This window comes from Sturnus vulgaris, chromosome 1, assembly GCF_052056855.1.
Source record: "Sturnus vulgaris isolate bStuVul1 chromosome 1, bStuVul1.hap1, whole genome shotgun sequence".
NCBI classification, from domain to species: Eukaryota; Metazoa; Chordata; class Aves; order Passeriformes; family Sturnidae; genus Sturnus; species Sturnus vulgaris.
The window spans coordinates 43,134,680-43,150,814 of record NC_142243.1 but is presented as its reverse complement, the minus strand read 5'-3'; the positions used below and the strand labels follow the sequence as shown (position 1 = coordinate 43,150,814).

At 38.6% G+C, this 16,135-nt stretch overlaps 1 protein-coding gene across 1 annotated transcript in view; it reads left to right on the top strand.

Annotated features, from left to right (window-relative positions):
- SNRK (SNF related kinase) overlaps window positions 1-15,833 on the top strand; it is a 39,083-nt gene extending 23,250 nt beyond the window's left edge. Inside the window, exons 4-7 of the mRNA XM_014884059.2 lie at window positions 3,393-3,534; window positions 6,286-6,498; window positions 7,557-7,691; window positions 12,007-15,833. Coding sequence (XP_014739545.2) covers window positions 3,393-3,534; window positions 6,286-6,498; window positions 7,557-7,691; window positions 12,007-13,225 — 1,709 coding nt within the window. The 3' untranslated portion in view covers window positions 13,226-15,833. The remainder of the gene's footprint in view (window positions 1-3,392; window positions 3,535-6,285; window positions 6,499-7,556; window positions 7,692-12,006) is intronic.
- Window positions 15,834-16,135: the final 302 nt, after the last annotated feature.

Below are 16,135 nucleotides of genomic sequence, written 5' to 3'. Positions count from 1 at the left end.
CTGTTATTTCTTGGTCACATTAGAATAAACATCTGCTATGCTGGCAAGGTAACAAAATACACATTTGTCAGAAAAGTATAATAGGAAGCTTTTCTTGTTGTATATAAGTGAGGTAAGGTGTAGTTGTTGCTGCTCTAGTGCTCTTCACTGAGAGTCTAAGAGAAGCTACATAATATGCCAAGGTTAAATGGTCTTAAGCACTATTTTTAATATCTAAAAAACCTTTTGCATACATTATGCCCTTTTAGTGTATATTTTGTGCATTAAACAGAATTAATGATATAATGAATTACAGTAACAGTTCAGTGCATGATTTATATTTCATTATTAACAAGAGTTTTTAATCTATTTCCATACAGCTGTGTTAAAATGATTTCGTTTTGCTATTTGTAGCTCTTCTTACCTGGAAAGATCCATGAGTACAGGGTGCAAAATATAGTAACTAGTGAAAGAAAAAATATACAAAATTCTGTTATGTGCTGGCTAATCAGTAATTACTGTTTTATTTGTCAAAACATAAAGGTAGATGTCTAATGGACATTGCATAATGGCAAGCAATAGTGGTTTGAGGGTTTACTTTGCATTCAGAGAATCAGTTGTATTTTTTTTTTATTTTTATGAGGTAAATGTGTGTACATGTTCATCTAAACTTTTGGAAAACTAAAACAATACCTGTTATTACGCATATCCTTTCAAATTGAAATACAGCAAAGTGTACGTATAGCCCAGAGAATAAGCCATGTGTGTAAAATAGAAAATAAATTAGGAGGCTACCTTGTAATGGAAAATACTTAAAGATGTGTTCAGTATCTGCTCAATGCAGTTGAAACTTCAAGGTCTGGTAGCGTTTCCTGTATGTGGCGATTTCATACAACTTTTAAGTCTTGTCTTACTTTGCTGTCCTTTTCTCAGGACTGCCTATTTTTAAGCTTGATTTCTTATAATCCTGTTGTTTTCCTTCTGTATGAACTTTTTATATGCTTATTTTTAACTAACAGTTTAATTAGATTGCTCTCCTCCCCAGTATTTTTTCTCTTAGCTTAAATTTAGCCAGTATGTATTACTTTATTATAGTAAATGTAATTTGTCTGTAAGAATGAATACTGTGTGAACTCTTGTAAAATACTTCATGCTGAAAGGACATACGAAGCATTCTATTCTGTTTTGAGAAAATATAGAACAGAATACTAGGATAGATCAAATCACAACATAGATCTTAGGCAAAGTTACAAATCTAGGAAGGATATTGATAGCCAGACTGGTCATAGAAATGCATAAATTCACCCATCTTCTGTGCTTGCAAAAACTTCATGTAATCTGTTGTGTGATGGGAGATAGATAATACACCACAACTTTTTGGCTGCTTTGAAACTAAACAAGTAAGCAGAAAGACAGCAAGTAACTTTACAAAATTAAAGGTGGACCTTCTAGGTGAAACTGCCTCCCTGTCTTGTGAGGACTTTAAAATCCTGCATTCCTAAACACTGCCTTTCTGGCATCAAGCTGTCGTAGTATTAAAGCACTTATTGAATCTGTAAACATGGTGATGGTCATGCTGAACTTGCAAGTATACATGATATGGTGTACCAGCCTCAAAATGCTGAGTACCTACAGGATCGAGGCCCTAGTGAGCATAGCAGAAACCCAATAATTGTCTGAGTTTAACAGCATAAACTTACAACAAATCAGAGCTCTAAAGAAAATAACCATGTAGTGTTTTTAGTTCCCTGTAAACTAAACCATAAGAATAGGTCATAACTAGCAAACTGAGCAATTGTTCTAGGGATCAATATGTATGATTTACTGTATTAAATAAAATTGTAGCCATCCTTCAGTACGAAATGCATGTCAAGTATTTTGAATGGGCCACAGAAAGCAAGATGCAGTTGAGTAGGTAACTTATGTGGATCCCTCTTGCAAGTCCTTCCAGGAAAAAGCTGGTGTGCTCTGTGTCCCAGATCACTGCTGGCTGCTCTCTCTTTCATTGGGAGATGCCTGCCAATCATTTCTCAGTTGTTTGGTTTCACTGGGTACAGATCTGTAACACGTTAAGGGTTTAAGATCCAAAATTGCTGTTGCAATTCCCAGAGCATGGAGTTGTAGTTGAAGTTTAAGATCATGGAGATTTTATTAAGCATATATGGGAGCAAGTTATTTATTTTTCTGCAATATGATGCATTTCTTAATATTTATGCTTCCTTTATTGAATGCAGTGACACTCATGAAATGTTTTCTTTTAGGCAGGCTCTTAATAAGGATTTGAACTAAATATTAACTATCACACTAAGTAGAAACCAGCTACAGGGCTTCATGCCCCAAAGTGCTTTTTTTTCATCTTTTGGTATGCCATTCCATTGGGGAGCAAGAGAGCTGTTAAATGTTTATTTTACACAAGCAGGAATTAAAAGGGAGCAAGAAGACTCCTAGAGTGTAGTAGAAATCACTGTTAATTGTTATGTTTGGATATTAAAAAAAAAAAACAAAACAAAAACCAGCACCCAAACCCACTACTCCATACTTTGTAGTATAAGAAGTTGGTTTTACATAAACTAATTTAGTTACTATTGGAAGTGCCAAATTTTAAAACAATACAACACCACTGCAGGAAAAACACTGAAGCAAAATCAGTCTTATTGAAATAAGTGACTTTTTTGTAATTTCTTACATCATGGAGTATGTGGGGGTTGGTCTCTTTTTCCAGGCAGCAACTGAGAGAATGAGAGGACACAGTCTTGAGCTGTGCCAAGGTTGGATGTTAGGAAAAGTTTTTTATAGAAAGAGTGATAAAGTACTGGAATCGTCTGCTTGGGGAGGTGGTGGAGTCACCATCCCTGGATGTGTTTAAAGAAGATTGGATGTGGCATTCGGTGCCATGGTTTAGTTGAGGTGTTAGGGCATGGGTTGGACTCAATGATCCTAAAGGTCTCTTCCAACCTTGTGATTCCGTGACTCTGAGTAACATGTAAACAATACAGAGAACAGTTTATGTGAGTCCTTCAGAAAGGAATGTGCTTTGAATTCAAATCTCATTAGTAACCTGTGCCTACCTGTTATCAAAAGGGTAATGAGTTCTTGCCTTCTAAGTGATCAGACTATTTTCAGCTTTATCTAACACTGCTGTCAAAACTGTTAATGCATCTCAAACTGTTATGCATCCTTGAAGTAATGAATTGTTTTTTTTTTTCTCCTTCAAAAACTGTGAAAGTTTTCAAGCAATGGAGTTACTGTATTTTGTACTTCATTGGAATTACAGTTTCCATAAGTAATGCTCACAATGAAGAGTGCAATAATCACCTCAATATGTATTTTAAGAGCATTTCATGGATTGGATGGTAATTACGTCTGTATCCTCAACACTTAAGGTTTTTTAAATATGTCCTTTATATTTACAGATATATGGAGTTTGGGAGTCATTCTCTTCATGTTGGTCTGTGGACAACCACCATTCCAAGAAGCAAATGACAGTGAAACTCTGACTATGATAATGGACTGCAAATACACAGTGCCACCTCATGTGTCCAAAGAATGTAAAGAGTAAGTAGAGTACTAAACAACTTGGAAGCATTCACAGAAGTGGATTTTCATTACTTTTGGGAGTTCCCCATACTGTATTATCAATATGTAGGAAATTCCTTGATACTCTTATGTCTCTCAGTTGTCATGCGTGTTTTAAAGAATTGAAGTTACTCAATACCCATTAGCTTTGGCCAACTCTTTTGCTGGACAAATTACCACGTGGCATTGAGATTATTCTGTCACAAGGGTTAGGAAGGTACTGCTGCTTATCAATTTCTGTCCAAACAACAAGTTACCAAAACCTGTCACACAGTGAGTTTTTGCTCTTTTCCTGCTGAAATTGCAACTCCAAATTAACATCCTAGGCTATCAAGGGAGAAAAATATCTGGTCTGGAAATACCATATCCATTTAGGAGTCATGATTCCTTTTGATGTGTTTTTCTGCAGTGTTCACTGGAGCCTTTTTATTGTATGTTCCAGTATTTCCCACATTTCCCTATTGGTTAATGACCTTCAGGCCTTTAAAAATATATCCCAGTTGCATCACTTAAACTAAAATGTTTGTCTGGGTCCTTGAATCTGCAGTAGAGTATCTTTTAATTTTCAATACAGAGAACCAGGTGCTTTTATAAATGCTTGAAAAATGCATTTGGTTCAGTCAAAAAAATTAGAGCAGCATCTAGAATTCTGTTACTTGCCAAAGAATGAAGTTTGTTACAGCTGTGGTCATGATGGCCATTCCTTTCTTTACCTGTCATCTGTGCAGTCCAGGAGCTAATGCATAACATGTTGAACAGCATTCTGGCCTGCATCAGAACAGTGTGGCCAGCAGGATCAGGACAGTGGTCCCTCGTGCTCAGCACTGGTGAGCCCTGCATTCAGTTTTTGGGCCCTCAAGAAAGACATTGAGGTAATGGATTGTGCCCAGAGAAGGGCAGTGAAAGTGGGGAGCAGCTGAGGGAGCTGGGGCTGTTTAGCCTGGAGAACAGGAGGCTCATGGGACACCTTACTGCTCCCTACAACTACCTCAAAAGAGGTTGTGGCCAGGGAGGTTGGTCTCTTCTCCTAGGTAACAAGCAACAGGATGAGGAAATAACCTCAAGGTTAAGATTGGATATTAGGAAAAAATTTCTGGTCAAGCCCTAGAACAGGCTTCCCAGAAAAATGGTAGAATCCCTGTGCCTGGGGATGATGATGATTCAAAACCAGTGTAGCTGTGGCACTTAGTGGTTTAGTGGTGAGCATGGTGGTGCTATTTTAGTAGCTGGACCCGATGCTCTCAGTAGTCTTTTCCAACCTTAATGATCCTGTAATTCTGTGCCATAGCTGGTGTTCTTGTCTTGTCATTAGTGTTTAGCACCCACCAGTAACATGGAAAAGCTGCTCTGAGCTTGAAGAGCTTCACACACAGGAAGAGGTTTAAAGTACAATACAGGAAGAGGTTTAAGAGGGAGCTCTTATCAGTGAAGTGAATTGAATCAATCTCTAGAGATGCTGCATGCTGTGCTGAGGCCAGAAAACATATTTTGCAGCCTTTTGCTTAATATACTTGCTAACATTGATTTGCTTACATGTCCAGATCTGCTTTCTCTATATGAAGCATGAACAATGTACAGCCAGTTACCCAGGTCCTCTATAGATTCGATTTTCTTAGGTAAAAGACTCTGGGAATGCTTAAACTTCCTGCTTAGAGTGAGAGCATTTGTGGTTTGAGATGCATAAACAAGCTTCAAGCAGGAGGCACGTGTGCTGCATTTGTGCCATTTTACTACAGGTGTAGTTTTAAAAAAAGTCAAATTAAATACAGAGTTTGTTCTCTTTCTGTCATAATATTAATGAAAGCAAAGAAACTCAAGGCTCCCATGTCTCACTGCACCAACAAAAAAACCCAAACAACGAAAGAAAAAGACAAAAAAAATTGTGATTACTTTTATAATTTGTGTGTGGCCCTGCAGTCAGAAGTTGCATGGTATAGAAGTTAGTGGAAGAAAAAGCACTTTATGAGAACTGGAGAACATGTTGGAGCAACACAGTTTCTTTGTAACCTTGGCAACATAACCATATATCCATATTTGTTGAACAAAGCCAAAATACCTCCCCCAAGAATTTTCCATGTGTATAAGTGAACAGAGATATGCTGTGCTAATGAGTTCATCTTTGTCTGTTTACTTGGGGAATTCATGCACTTTCTTTCCAGCATTTGTAAAATCTCAGTATCAGCTCATTAATAGATTTGTCACTACATCATCCCAGAGGGTGTATTGGTCTGTTTAGGTTTTTTTCTATGTGGATAGAAAAAAATCACAGCTTCTTCAAGGATACTGAAGATTCAAATGTCTGATAGTTACTTCAATATAAAATATTTCTGTTTATCTTGCCATTCCATATACTTGTTGACAGCAGCAATAGTGAAAAAAAATCACATTTCTGTTATTTTACTGACTAGCTGATAGGCCACCTGTTACCTGTAGTTGCCCTATAAAACCTACCAAAATCAAATAAATGAGAAAAATCAGATGAATTATCTAAGTACAGTAAATGAAAACTGCAATGTTTATGATATAGTTTTAATAAGTTGTTTATTTCAGTTCAGCAGAATTTGTAATGTCTTTGAGACTAAACAGTTTCCCTTCACATTATTTACTCTGAGACTTCTGAAGATCTCTGTAACCTGACAGCAGAAAACGCCTTCCTAACGTTGCTCTTACAAAAGCTGCTTTTTTAAACACGTGTGTACATTTTTGTTCAGATTTATTTTTTATTCACAGTCTAATTACACGGATGTTGCAGAGAGACCCGAAGCGAAGGGCGTCTTTGGAAGAGATTGAAAACCATGCCTGGCTCCAAGGAGTTGATCCATCTCCTGCAACCAAGTATAATATTCCTCTGGTATCATACAAAAACCTGTCAGAGGAGGAGCACAACAGTATAATACAGCGCATGGTTCTTGGGGACATTGCAGACCGAGACACCATAGTGGAGTAAGTTGGCAGCGTTCCAGATGCAGTTTGTTTTGTGCAACTCTCGTTTCTGATTCAAGAACATCAGGAGAACCTGGGCACTTTGGTGTTTAAATATCAGGCCATTCAGTTAATAAACAAGTATTACAATCTTGCTCTGTGATACGATATTGTGGGATCAGAAATACTTAAGGATACCCAAATTTAGGAAAACCTGTAAGACAATGTATTGGAACAGTGTTTGGATTCCTGTAGTAGCCATCTTGAGTAGACTTAAATGCTTTGGAATCCGTGCTTGTTCTTCATCTGTCATGCATATTTGAAGGTGACAAATTCTAGCATTTTTCCCTTACCACATTGCCAGTGTACCTGAAACTTTGTTAATTTAAAATATTCTCCCCTTTATCTATGTAATGCGTAATAGTCACTAAGGGAGCTTGCTGGAAAGCTACATAGATTCTTCTGATAGATTTAAACTGCCAGATTTCTAAAATATTCCCCAAATTGAAAGAGGTCTTAAATATTTTTTTCCTTTTTTATGTGTTTAGCTGTAAAAATCTGTTGATGGGGAAGGGAAAGCAGCAGTTTTACTTCTTAAGCTGTGTAACAGGGACAGCCTTTCTGCTGCAATGTCTGAGTGATGCTTACTGGCTTATGAACTTTTTTTACTATAAAGTCAATATGACATCCTTAAAATAATGAATGTTTTCTTCCATTTGTTGCATAACCAAATACTAGTACTAGTACTTTGTGGTTGCATGTGCCAGCGGGAGAGCCCATCATTGGTACAGAACATTAATAAAAACAGTTACCATTTAAAGAACATAAAATAAAAATTTATTTCTTACTTTTGTTGAATGATATTGTAAGGATGTCTCCTTTCAAATATAGTTGAAATTGCTAGACTTGTTGGCTCTATTTTTAATAAAATTAAGGCATGCTTGTCAAAAGATCAGAAATGAGCAGTCCTGCTTACTCTTCCTGCTATGGGAAGCACAGCCAGCACAGCTGCAAGATGCATGTCCAGTTCTTAGAAACCACTGATGGATGGGTTATTTCATATTTTATGCTTTCTTCAGGGCGTTGGAGACTAACAAATACAATCACATCACTGCTACTTACTTCTTACTAGCTGAAAGGATTCTGCGAGAAAAACAAGAGAAGGAAATTCAGACCAGATCTGCAAGCCCCAGCAACATCAAAGCTCAGTTCAGGTAAGAATTTAGGAATCTAGATGGCTGGGAGGGGTTTGGGTTTTTTTGTTTGTTTTTAAAATTGTCTTAATGAGAATATTAAATTTCTCAAGTACTGCTTTCTTGAAAACAGTAAAATACTTACTCATTGCAAATTTTAAATGTCTTCAAAGTGCTGTGGACACTTCAGAAACTGTTCAGAAATCAGTTGCACATAATATTTTCAATTCCTACCCTTTTCAGGTAATGACAAGGCAATTTCAAGTCTCTTCCTAAAGAGGCAGGTTTTCACACCTCCTAGAAAAGGGCTTGTTCATTGACCTTCAGCTCCTCATATAAATTGTGTTATGTAATATCCCTGGAGAAAAATTAGTTGCATAATCCATAAACCTGCTGATATGGAATTAGTTATAAATGAGAAATCACTCTTAAATTTGATCTGTAGGTTATGTTCTTTTTCATGTCAATTGCTGTGCCTACTGTCTAAAAATTGTTGAATTTACCCTTTCAATCAGTCACTTAGAGATATTGCAATAAATTGCTTCTGTTTGACAAAAACATGAATTAAAAAACCTTATAGTAAGGGTCCCTGAGATTTTCCAGTCTTCAGCTTGTGACACAGTGAAACTAAAAGGGGGGAATTGGGCTTTTGGCATGTAGGTGGTATTGGTATGTTCAGCCAGTTTATTTGCTCTGCAGCCAGTTACCAAAACATCCCACATTTTCAGTTACAGCAGAACATGCTTTAGAAAAAACAACCAACCAAAAAGGAAAACCAAACCAACCAACCAAACCACCCAACCCAAAAGGCAAATAGCATCGTTTCTACTTGCACATTGATATCGGAAGAATCAAGTTTTGAGCAGTTATTTTTCTTAAAACATTGTGGTTTTTCTTTCCTTAGTTACGTGTTAAACTATCACAAGGGATCCACTGGTATTGGATAAAATATTCATTGGTCCATCTTGACAATTGTTCCAGTGAAGGTGGAGGAGGTATTGAGGCATTTCCATTAACTTTCATCCTGTAACCTCCTGTCTTTTCAAAAGTTGCCTATTTAGGTAAAATATTGGTAACTGTTACTAGCAATAATAACACTTGTTAGTACATAATAATGAGAAAAGAATACTAAGCATTTGTGCTGATGTTTAGCATTTCTTACTCCAGCAACACTTTCAGTGTTGTTTATCTGTATAATTCAGAGAAAAAGACAAAATAACTTGTTCATTCCAACAGTTTCTCTGTGCAACTTTCATGCAAGGTTATATGTGAAATCATTTAACAGGAATAAATACTGGGATGTCCTTCTGTATAGTTTCCTGATAAAAGTAAGGTACTACTACCTCAAGTTAAATGTAAAAAAGAAATGGACACTTGTTATAAATTAAGGACACACACTTGGGAAAAGAGGTTAAAGTCTTTTGGTGTCACCTGGGATTCAGGCTTGAGATTTTAGAGGCATCTCTTCTGAATACCATTTTCTGTCTCCCTGAATTAGGACTTGATGCTCCATGAATGTTGCAGTGTTTTCAATATCTTTGTCATCCCCAGGTGGGACTGCACCCTGCACTGTGTACACCAAATGATCATTCACTCAGTGGTCACTGAAGTAGGAAATTGTATCTTAGGTGGTTGCAGATACTTCAGAAGAGTTACTGTTGCAGGCATCTAAGGGTTGCCGAAACAACCTAAATTGTCTGGAGCTTGGTGTTAGAGAGCTCCCCTCTCTTCAAGGGCAGTACTGTAACTTTGACTCAGCAGTTCTGTCATCATGGATCATCTCCTCGTTTTTATGTCAGCTTATTTGAAAAAAGAAATCCCATCAAATGTGCCTAATACTAAGTATTACTTATAAAACAGATTACTCTAGAGTAAAACCTGGAGCTCACCTTCAAATGGAAATTCTAAAACAATAAAGTTGGCTTTTGAATTGTTTGGGTTTTTTTTCCTCAGTGTCACTCTCAGTAAAGAGCAGCTCTAGTTATATAAGAAACTGGAACAAAAAGTTCAACTGATGTAATTTTTATATTAATTTGTAAAGTTGGAGTAGCTATATGAATGAGTATGAATTTTTGTAACAAGGATGTCTTCACAAACTTGGGAATCCTTGTCCTTATGGTCCCAGTAGCTGTTTTTTGCCTCCATGATGGTTCTAAATTCCAAGTGTTTCTATAGAATGACTTTATGGAAAAAACAACACAGTTGTGCATTTCTTTGATTTTGAGACCTCAAAATATTAAAAAAGAAATTAACTTATTTGCAACCTGAAGCTTCTTTTCTGTCCCTCTCTCCCCTCAGGCCCAGTGGGAATAAAGGGAGAGGCAGAGGGAAGGGAGGCAAACATGGGCTGCTATGAGAGATAAACATATTGTAGTGAGGAGGCTTATTGCCTGGCAACTACAGTACTGTAAGATACTATATTTGCTCTTTATTGTGACAACTACAGAGTTCTTCCTATTTTTGCTGACAAACCAGTCTGTTCTTTTAGCATGGCAAGTTCCTGAAATATTTAGATCTTCACTTTCTATCATGTTTGTAGTTATGTTTCTAGTGTATTTAAGTCCTGTTTGTTAATTACAGGCAATTGTTTGTGTTTAAAATACACAGCAGAGCACAAGTCATCAGCAAACTGGGTCAGTGTTTCCCAGCATTTCTGGAGACAACTGAGACCTAAGCGAGGATGCCAGTGTCAAACTAAGGAAGATCACAGCCCAGGCTTCACTTCTTGTCTGTGCAGCTTGGCTTGGAGCTGGTGGTTGTGTTGCCTCCCTCCAGGCAGAGGTCCCCACTGGAAAGAGGCTGGTGGAGGCCACCAGCAGCTCCCAGTGAGACAGGCAGGAGCCTGCATGGCTCCATGCAGGGAATGCACCACAAGGCTTAGGCAGTGTGTGCACAGCCAGGCCCTGCTGTTAGAGGGTCCTGGGTTTGAGGCTTCTGGCACTGTTGGTTGAGCAAAACGAACGCAAGTGCTTCAAAGCAGTCTGCAGCAAGGCTGGGTGAGTTTATTGCTGGCTTTACTACAGCCTCCTCCTCAAAGTTTGTACAACTGGGGAGAGAGCTGTCAGGAGACAACCTGGTGTAGGCCAGTATCTCACACTTCAGAGTCCTTTTCTGTGCAGCCTTCAGCAAGTGCAGTCCTACTGCAGTGGTGTCTGAGCCTTCCCTCTTCCTTCAGCTTGACCTCCTGACATGGCAGAGAGCAGGAAACTGATGTGATTCTTGTGTCTTTGTATGCAGCCTGTCAGGCTACTACAGCTTTTCCTGCAGTAGCCAGAGTATTTTTATTTTGTAAAGTTAAGAAACTGGCAAACTTTTTAAAATTAAAGACAAGAAATGTGGGGTTTATGCTGAGCGAAGAAGTCAAAGAATTGGTCAGTGTTAATGTGCTGGTCTGTAGATGTTGGTTTTTTGGATTAGGCTTTTAAAATAGAGAGAGTAAAGACTGACAGACTTTGTTCTTAATTTATTCTGTGTGCATTATTGGAATTACAACATATGTTAAGATTTAAAGTTAATGCAGATCATTAGTGAGTAAGATCCTGGAGATAAGCCATCAGCTGCCTACTTGTAAAACTGATGCACACTCGTTACTTTCATTTTGATTTGAGCCAATGCTATTAGAGTTATACATTTTCAGCTTGGATTTGCAGTTTATTCAAGTATATTCTTAAGCAGCTTGAGTTCTCAATTCATGCAGTTGTATTATGCAAGATTCTCAGCTAAGGAAAAATGAATGTATGATCTCAGTTTGTGTATGTTTAAAATTAAAGGGAACTTTGTAGAATAGAGCTTGGTGAGAATGAGATTTTTTTATCTGACTGACCTTTTCAGTCTCACTCATATTAATTCTAACTTAATTTTTATATTAAGAATATTGGGAGGAAAACCCCAGAAGCTTCAGCTTAAATGTAGTTTGCAATTCTGTATTATTTAAGTTGTGCTTGAATAGGCTTGTACCTTCCTCTGGGTGGTTTGGGTCTGTACCAATCTCAGATTATTTTTTGAGACACAATTATTTCAAGATGTTTTTATTGCTTAATTCATTTTCTGAGAGGAGTGAAATCTTAAATTTTGATTTGACAGTAACCAACAATTTCTAATCTGCGTTCTTGTATAGATGGTGTTCCTTTCAAATAGCAGCATTTCTAAAGGAATGCACGTTCTCTGAGAACACTTCCTTGTGCTCAGTACTGTTGTTTACAGACATACAGACACTCAGAAGCCCAATTTGTGTGTCAGTACTTGTGCTTCTCTGGTGCAGATCTTACACTTCCTTGTAGGTTCTGAAATGCTTGCCATGATGTAACTTCCTGTTTATCTTCAATTTTTTATGCAGGCAGTCGTGGCCGACAAAAATTGATGTCCCCCAGGATTTGGAGGATGACCTTACAGCAACCCCTCTCTCCCACACCACGGTTCCTCAGTCCTCACCAGCTCGCACGGCTGAGAACATTCTCAACGGGCACCGGAGCAAGGCCCTCGGGGATTCGGCAAAGAAGGAAGAGATCCCTGAACTGGCTGGGCCAGCACTTTCAGCAGTTCCATCGGTCAGCTTAAAACCCACTACAAGTGGCCGGAAGTGCTTGTTCAGAGTAGAAGAAGATGAAGAGGAGGATGAGGAAGATAAAAAACCCATTTCTCTTTCTACTCAAGTTGTTCTGCGTCGTAAGCCTTCGGTTACAAATCGTCTTACTTCGAGAAAGAGCGCACCAGTCCTCAACCAGATCTTTGAGGAGGGCGAGTCAGATGATGAGTTTGACATGGACGAGAACTTGCCCCCAAAGCTCAGCAGGTTAAAGATGAACATTGCCTCTCCCAGCACCGTGCACAAACGCTACCATCGGAGGAAAAGCCAGGGACGGGGCTCCAGCTGCAGCAGCTCTGAAACCAGCGATGACGACTCGGAAAGTAGGAGGCGTCTGGACAAGGACAGTGGGTTTACTTACTCCTGGCACAGACGGGATAGTAGTGAAGGGCCACCTGGCAGCCAGGGAGATGGTGGTGGACAAAGCAAACCAAGCAATGGAAACGGAGGGGTGGACAAAACGAGCCCAGGTGATAACAGCAAAGGTGGGGGGAATCCCTCTGGTAGCTCTGGTGGGAGCACCAACACCACCTCGGGTTCCACTCGGAGATGCGCTGGATATGGAAACTCGATGCAGCTGTCATCCAGAAGTGCAGGGGAACTGGTTGAAAGCCTGAAGCTAATGAGCCTTTGCCTAGGTTCACAGATTCACAGCAGCACGAAATACATTATTGATCCTCAAAACAATCTGTCCTTTTCCAGTGTAAAAGTACAGGAGAAATCAACGTGGAAAATGTGTATAAGCTCCAGCGGAAGTGCAAACCAGGCTTCATCATTGGGCAGCCTAAAATTTTTTTCTGACCAAATGGCAGACACAACAAACGAATTGGAACGGCTAAAGAACAGGAACTTGAAAAACAATGTGCTACAACTACCTCTGTGTGAAAAGATATCTGTGAATATTCAGCGGAACCCAAAGGAGGGGCTGCTGTGTACCTCCAGTCAAACCAGTTGTTGTCACGTCATTTGACAGTGACCTGACTCGAACAGCTCGATCTGCTTGACAGCATCATCCTTCCTGGTCAGAGCTGTGAACACCTTGTCACAGACCCTCTTTTGTTGTCTTAAGATTTTTAAGTGGGCTTCAAGCAGTTATTTATTATACTTTAATTTTGTGTTTGCTTGATGGTATGACAATGCATGGTCTTTGCATGCTGCTAGCAGATATGGTTTTTTTTTTCAACACAACAGAATATTTTATTGTGTAATTTTTACATTTATAATTTTACTATGGAAGATCTGGATTAAATTAAAATAAAGATCTGGATCCTAATGTAAATGAAGCACTTAGAAGTTTCATGTTCTGCACTTAAACTAGAGAGAGAAGCTTTTGTTTGCTTATGAAATGTTAATTCTTGTTCTGACCTTCTGTGAAAACTAAAATATGTGATATGTGGCATACTTCTATGTGTCTGAAACAGAACCAAAGCAATAATGTTTTGATGCTGAAAACTCTTTAGGGAGCTTTCAGATGTTCCAAGGCTTGTACAAAGCAAAGATGCACTGAAAATTAGTGATCTTGAAATATGATTTTAAACCCACACCTATTTGTCTTAAGCTATGATATGGATGAAGTTGTGGCTCAAAAATCAAACCGAAAAGATCTTGCTTTGCTAGACGCAGTTTTCTTTAAAAAAAAAAAATTAAAACAAGAGGCAAGTAGATTTGTAAGGCAGCTTTCTCCCATAGAAATATGTTAATATTACAAGCAGACAATCTTTTTTAATATAACAAAGGTAAATTATTAAGTCTACTTCTGAGTTTTTACATGCTAACAGAAAATAAAGTATTTGTATGAATTACTTTTGTTAGTAGTATATCATGACACTTAGTATTTTAGGTTTTTACCTTGTAAACCCTCTCTGCTGGTCTCTCCTCCCCTCCTGAGATGCCAGAAGGCAATAAGGGATGGAAAACCTTTAGGTAATTGGATTCACATTGAAATTATTGTCATTTACAGCTTTGTTATTATTACTCTTTTTAAGACTTTAAATACTGCTGTTCCCCACATGTACACCACTTATTTTCCCTCAGTAATACACTTGCTCATAAAGTCCATTTAAAATAGCCTGTAGGAAAGTGTTTCTTTCACAGCTCTGAGCCTTCCTGTCAGGTTTCCTGTTGCCATGGCAAGGTCTTGATTTAGAGTATTTCTGTACAAAAGGATACTTTTGACCAGATGAATTAACTTTGTGGAATTTTATTATCTAGAATAAAATATATTGCAGATTCCTAGTTTTGGGAAGGGCAAGAATGTTTTATTTTTTCATGCTGTGCACTGGGTCTTCTAAGCAATGCTAGTGAAACTGGGGGTACTATGTAGCAGCACCCTGGGCAGAGCCTGGGTGTCCCAGAGGAGTTTGACACTGTTGAGCATCTTGTAACGCTTTCAGAATGGTCAATACAGGGCGGTTTGTGTCTGCTGTGAAGGGAGCAGAGCACCAAAGAACGGCTGGGGCAGGATGGCCACAGCTCACTCATGACAGCTCTTGTGATCCCTGCAAGACTTCAGAGAGTCTGAAGTGCACGGGGTGTCCTTCCTGGCGAGCTGAGCCCAGGGTTCTGCTTCCAGAACGAGGCAAAGGGGAAGTGTTCCGCTTCTTTAAGTTTTAATCTCTAGTTGCAGTTTAGTTAAAAGCTACAAGCGTAGACGTGTGGGTGAAGCCATAGAACATAATTGCTTGAAATTTTTGAGCAGGGATCTTACCAAGGGCCAGAAATGAGATGTGTGGTTCACAGACAGTGAGCGTAACATCCACGTAGGAGACAAGTTTATAAAGGGCATTGGCAATAAACTTTATTTGTTGCAGCTTTTTTCCAAGTATTGTAAATACTCTTTCCTGATATGTACAGCCTTGGAATGGCACCTTTTAACTAACCCCGGGTGTATTTTGTTTCCAATGTTTTTATATACGACTGTATATATGGTGCTCACTTTAGAACAGCAGTGTTGACCATTTATGCTGCATAGTTGTATTATAGCCTTATAGTTGTGTGTGGCTGGTTGGACCTCTGGGTGTACAGATGTGTTAGTCTGAGTGCTGTCCTCTCCCCCCCTGTCGATAGGTGAATGATTGTGCATGTGGTGTACGTCGTGTTATGTCGTCACGTAAAAGGAAGGGCGAGAATAACCACTACATTAAGATAATATTGGACCAAACTATTTAGAGCAAGTAAACAGTTTCTTGTACCCCTTAACGTGTCTTTAAGAGTTGCATATAGTTACAGTAGTGTATAAAGTAAATATTGTGGAAAAACAGTTAGTCTTGTATTTTTCTGTATGTGTGTATATAAAAATATATAAAAAATAATGTACCTCTAGCAACTTAATCTGTATTTAAGATGTGACAATCTTGACACAGAATTTTAAGAGTAGCAGTCTAAATAAGCAGAATTAATGAACAGAAGTATAAAAATTTCTCACCAAGAAAGAATCCATGTGTGTTAAGAGGGTACAGAAATATCCACTGATCTTATTGCTTCTGGCAATGTTTGGCTTTTTCATTGTACAAACATTCATGGTGTGCGACAGAAATGGAAAATCAGTTAATAAAAGTGATATCCTGATTGATGCATAACCAATGCCTTGCATGTGGATGGGGTTTGTGTCTTCTGGCTTTGGGTGTGTGAGGGCAGCACAGGCTGCAGCACCTGGGGACAGCAAGGGGCCTCACCTTGCAAGAGCCCAGCTTTGTGTGTGCATGGATGTCCATTTGTGAGCTTCCAGTTATTCTCCTGCAGAGACCAAATGCCTTCATTTGGGATTAACAGTTGTCACAATTGTCATCTGCTGTTTTTGTCTCAAGGCTGAGAGAGCTGTTCCTCATGCGGAACTCCAGACCATTGTTCTTTATAATGTAAAGTGGGTAATAGTAAAAAT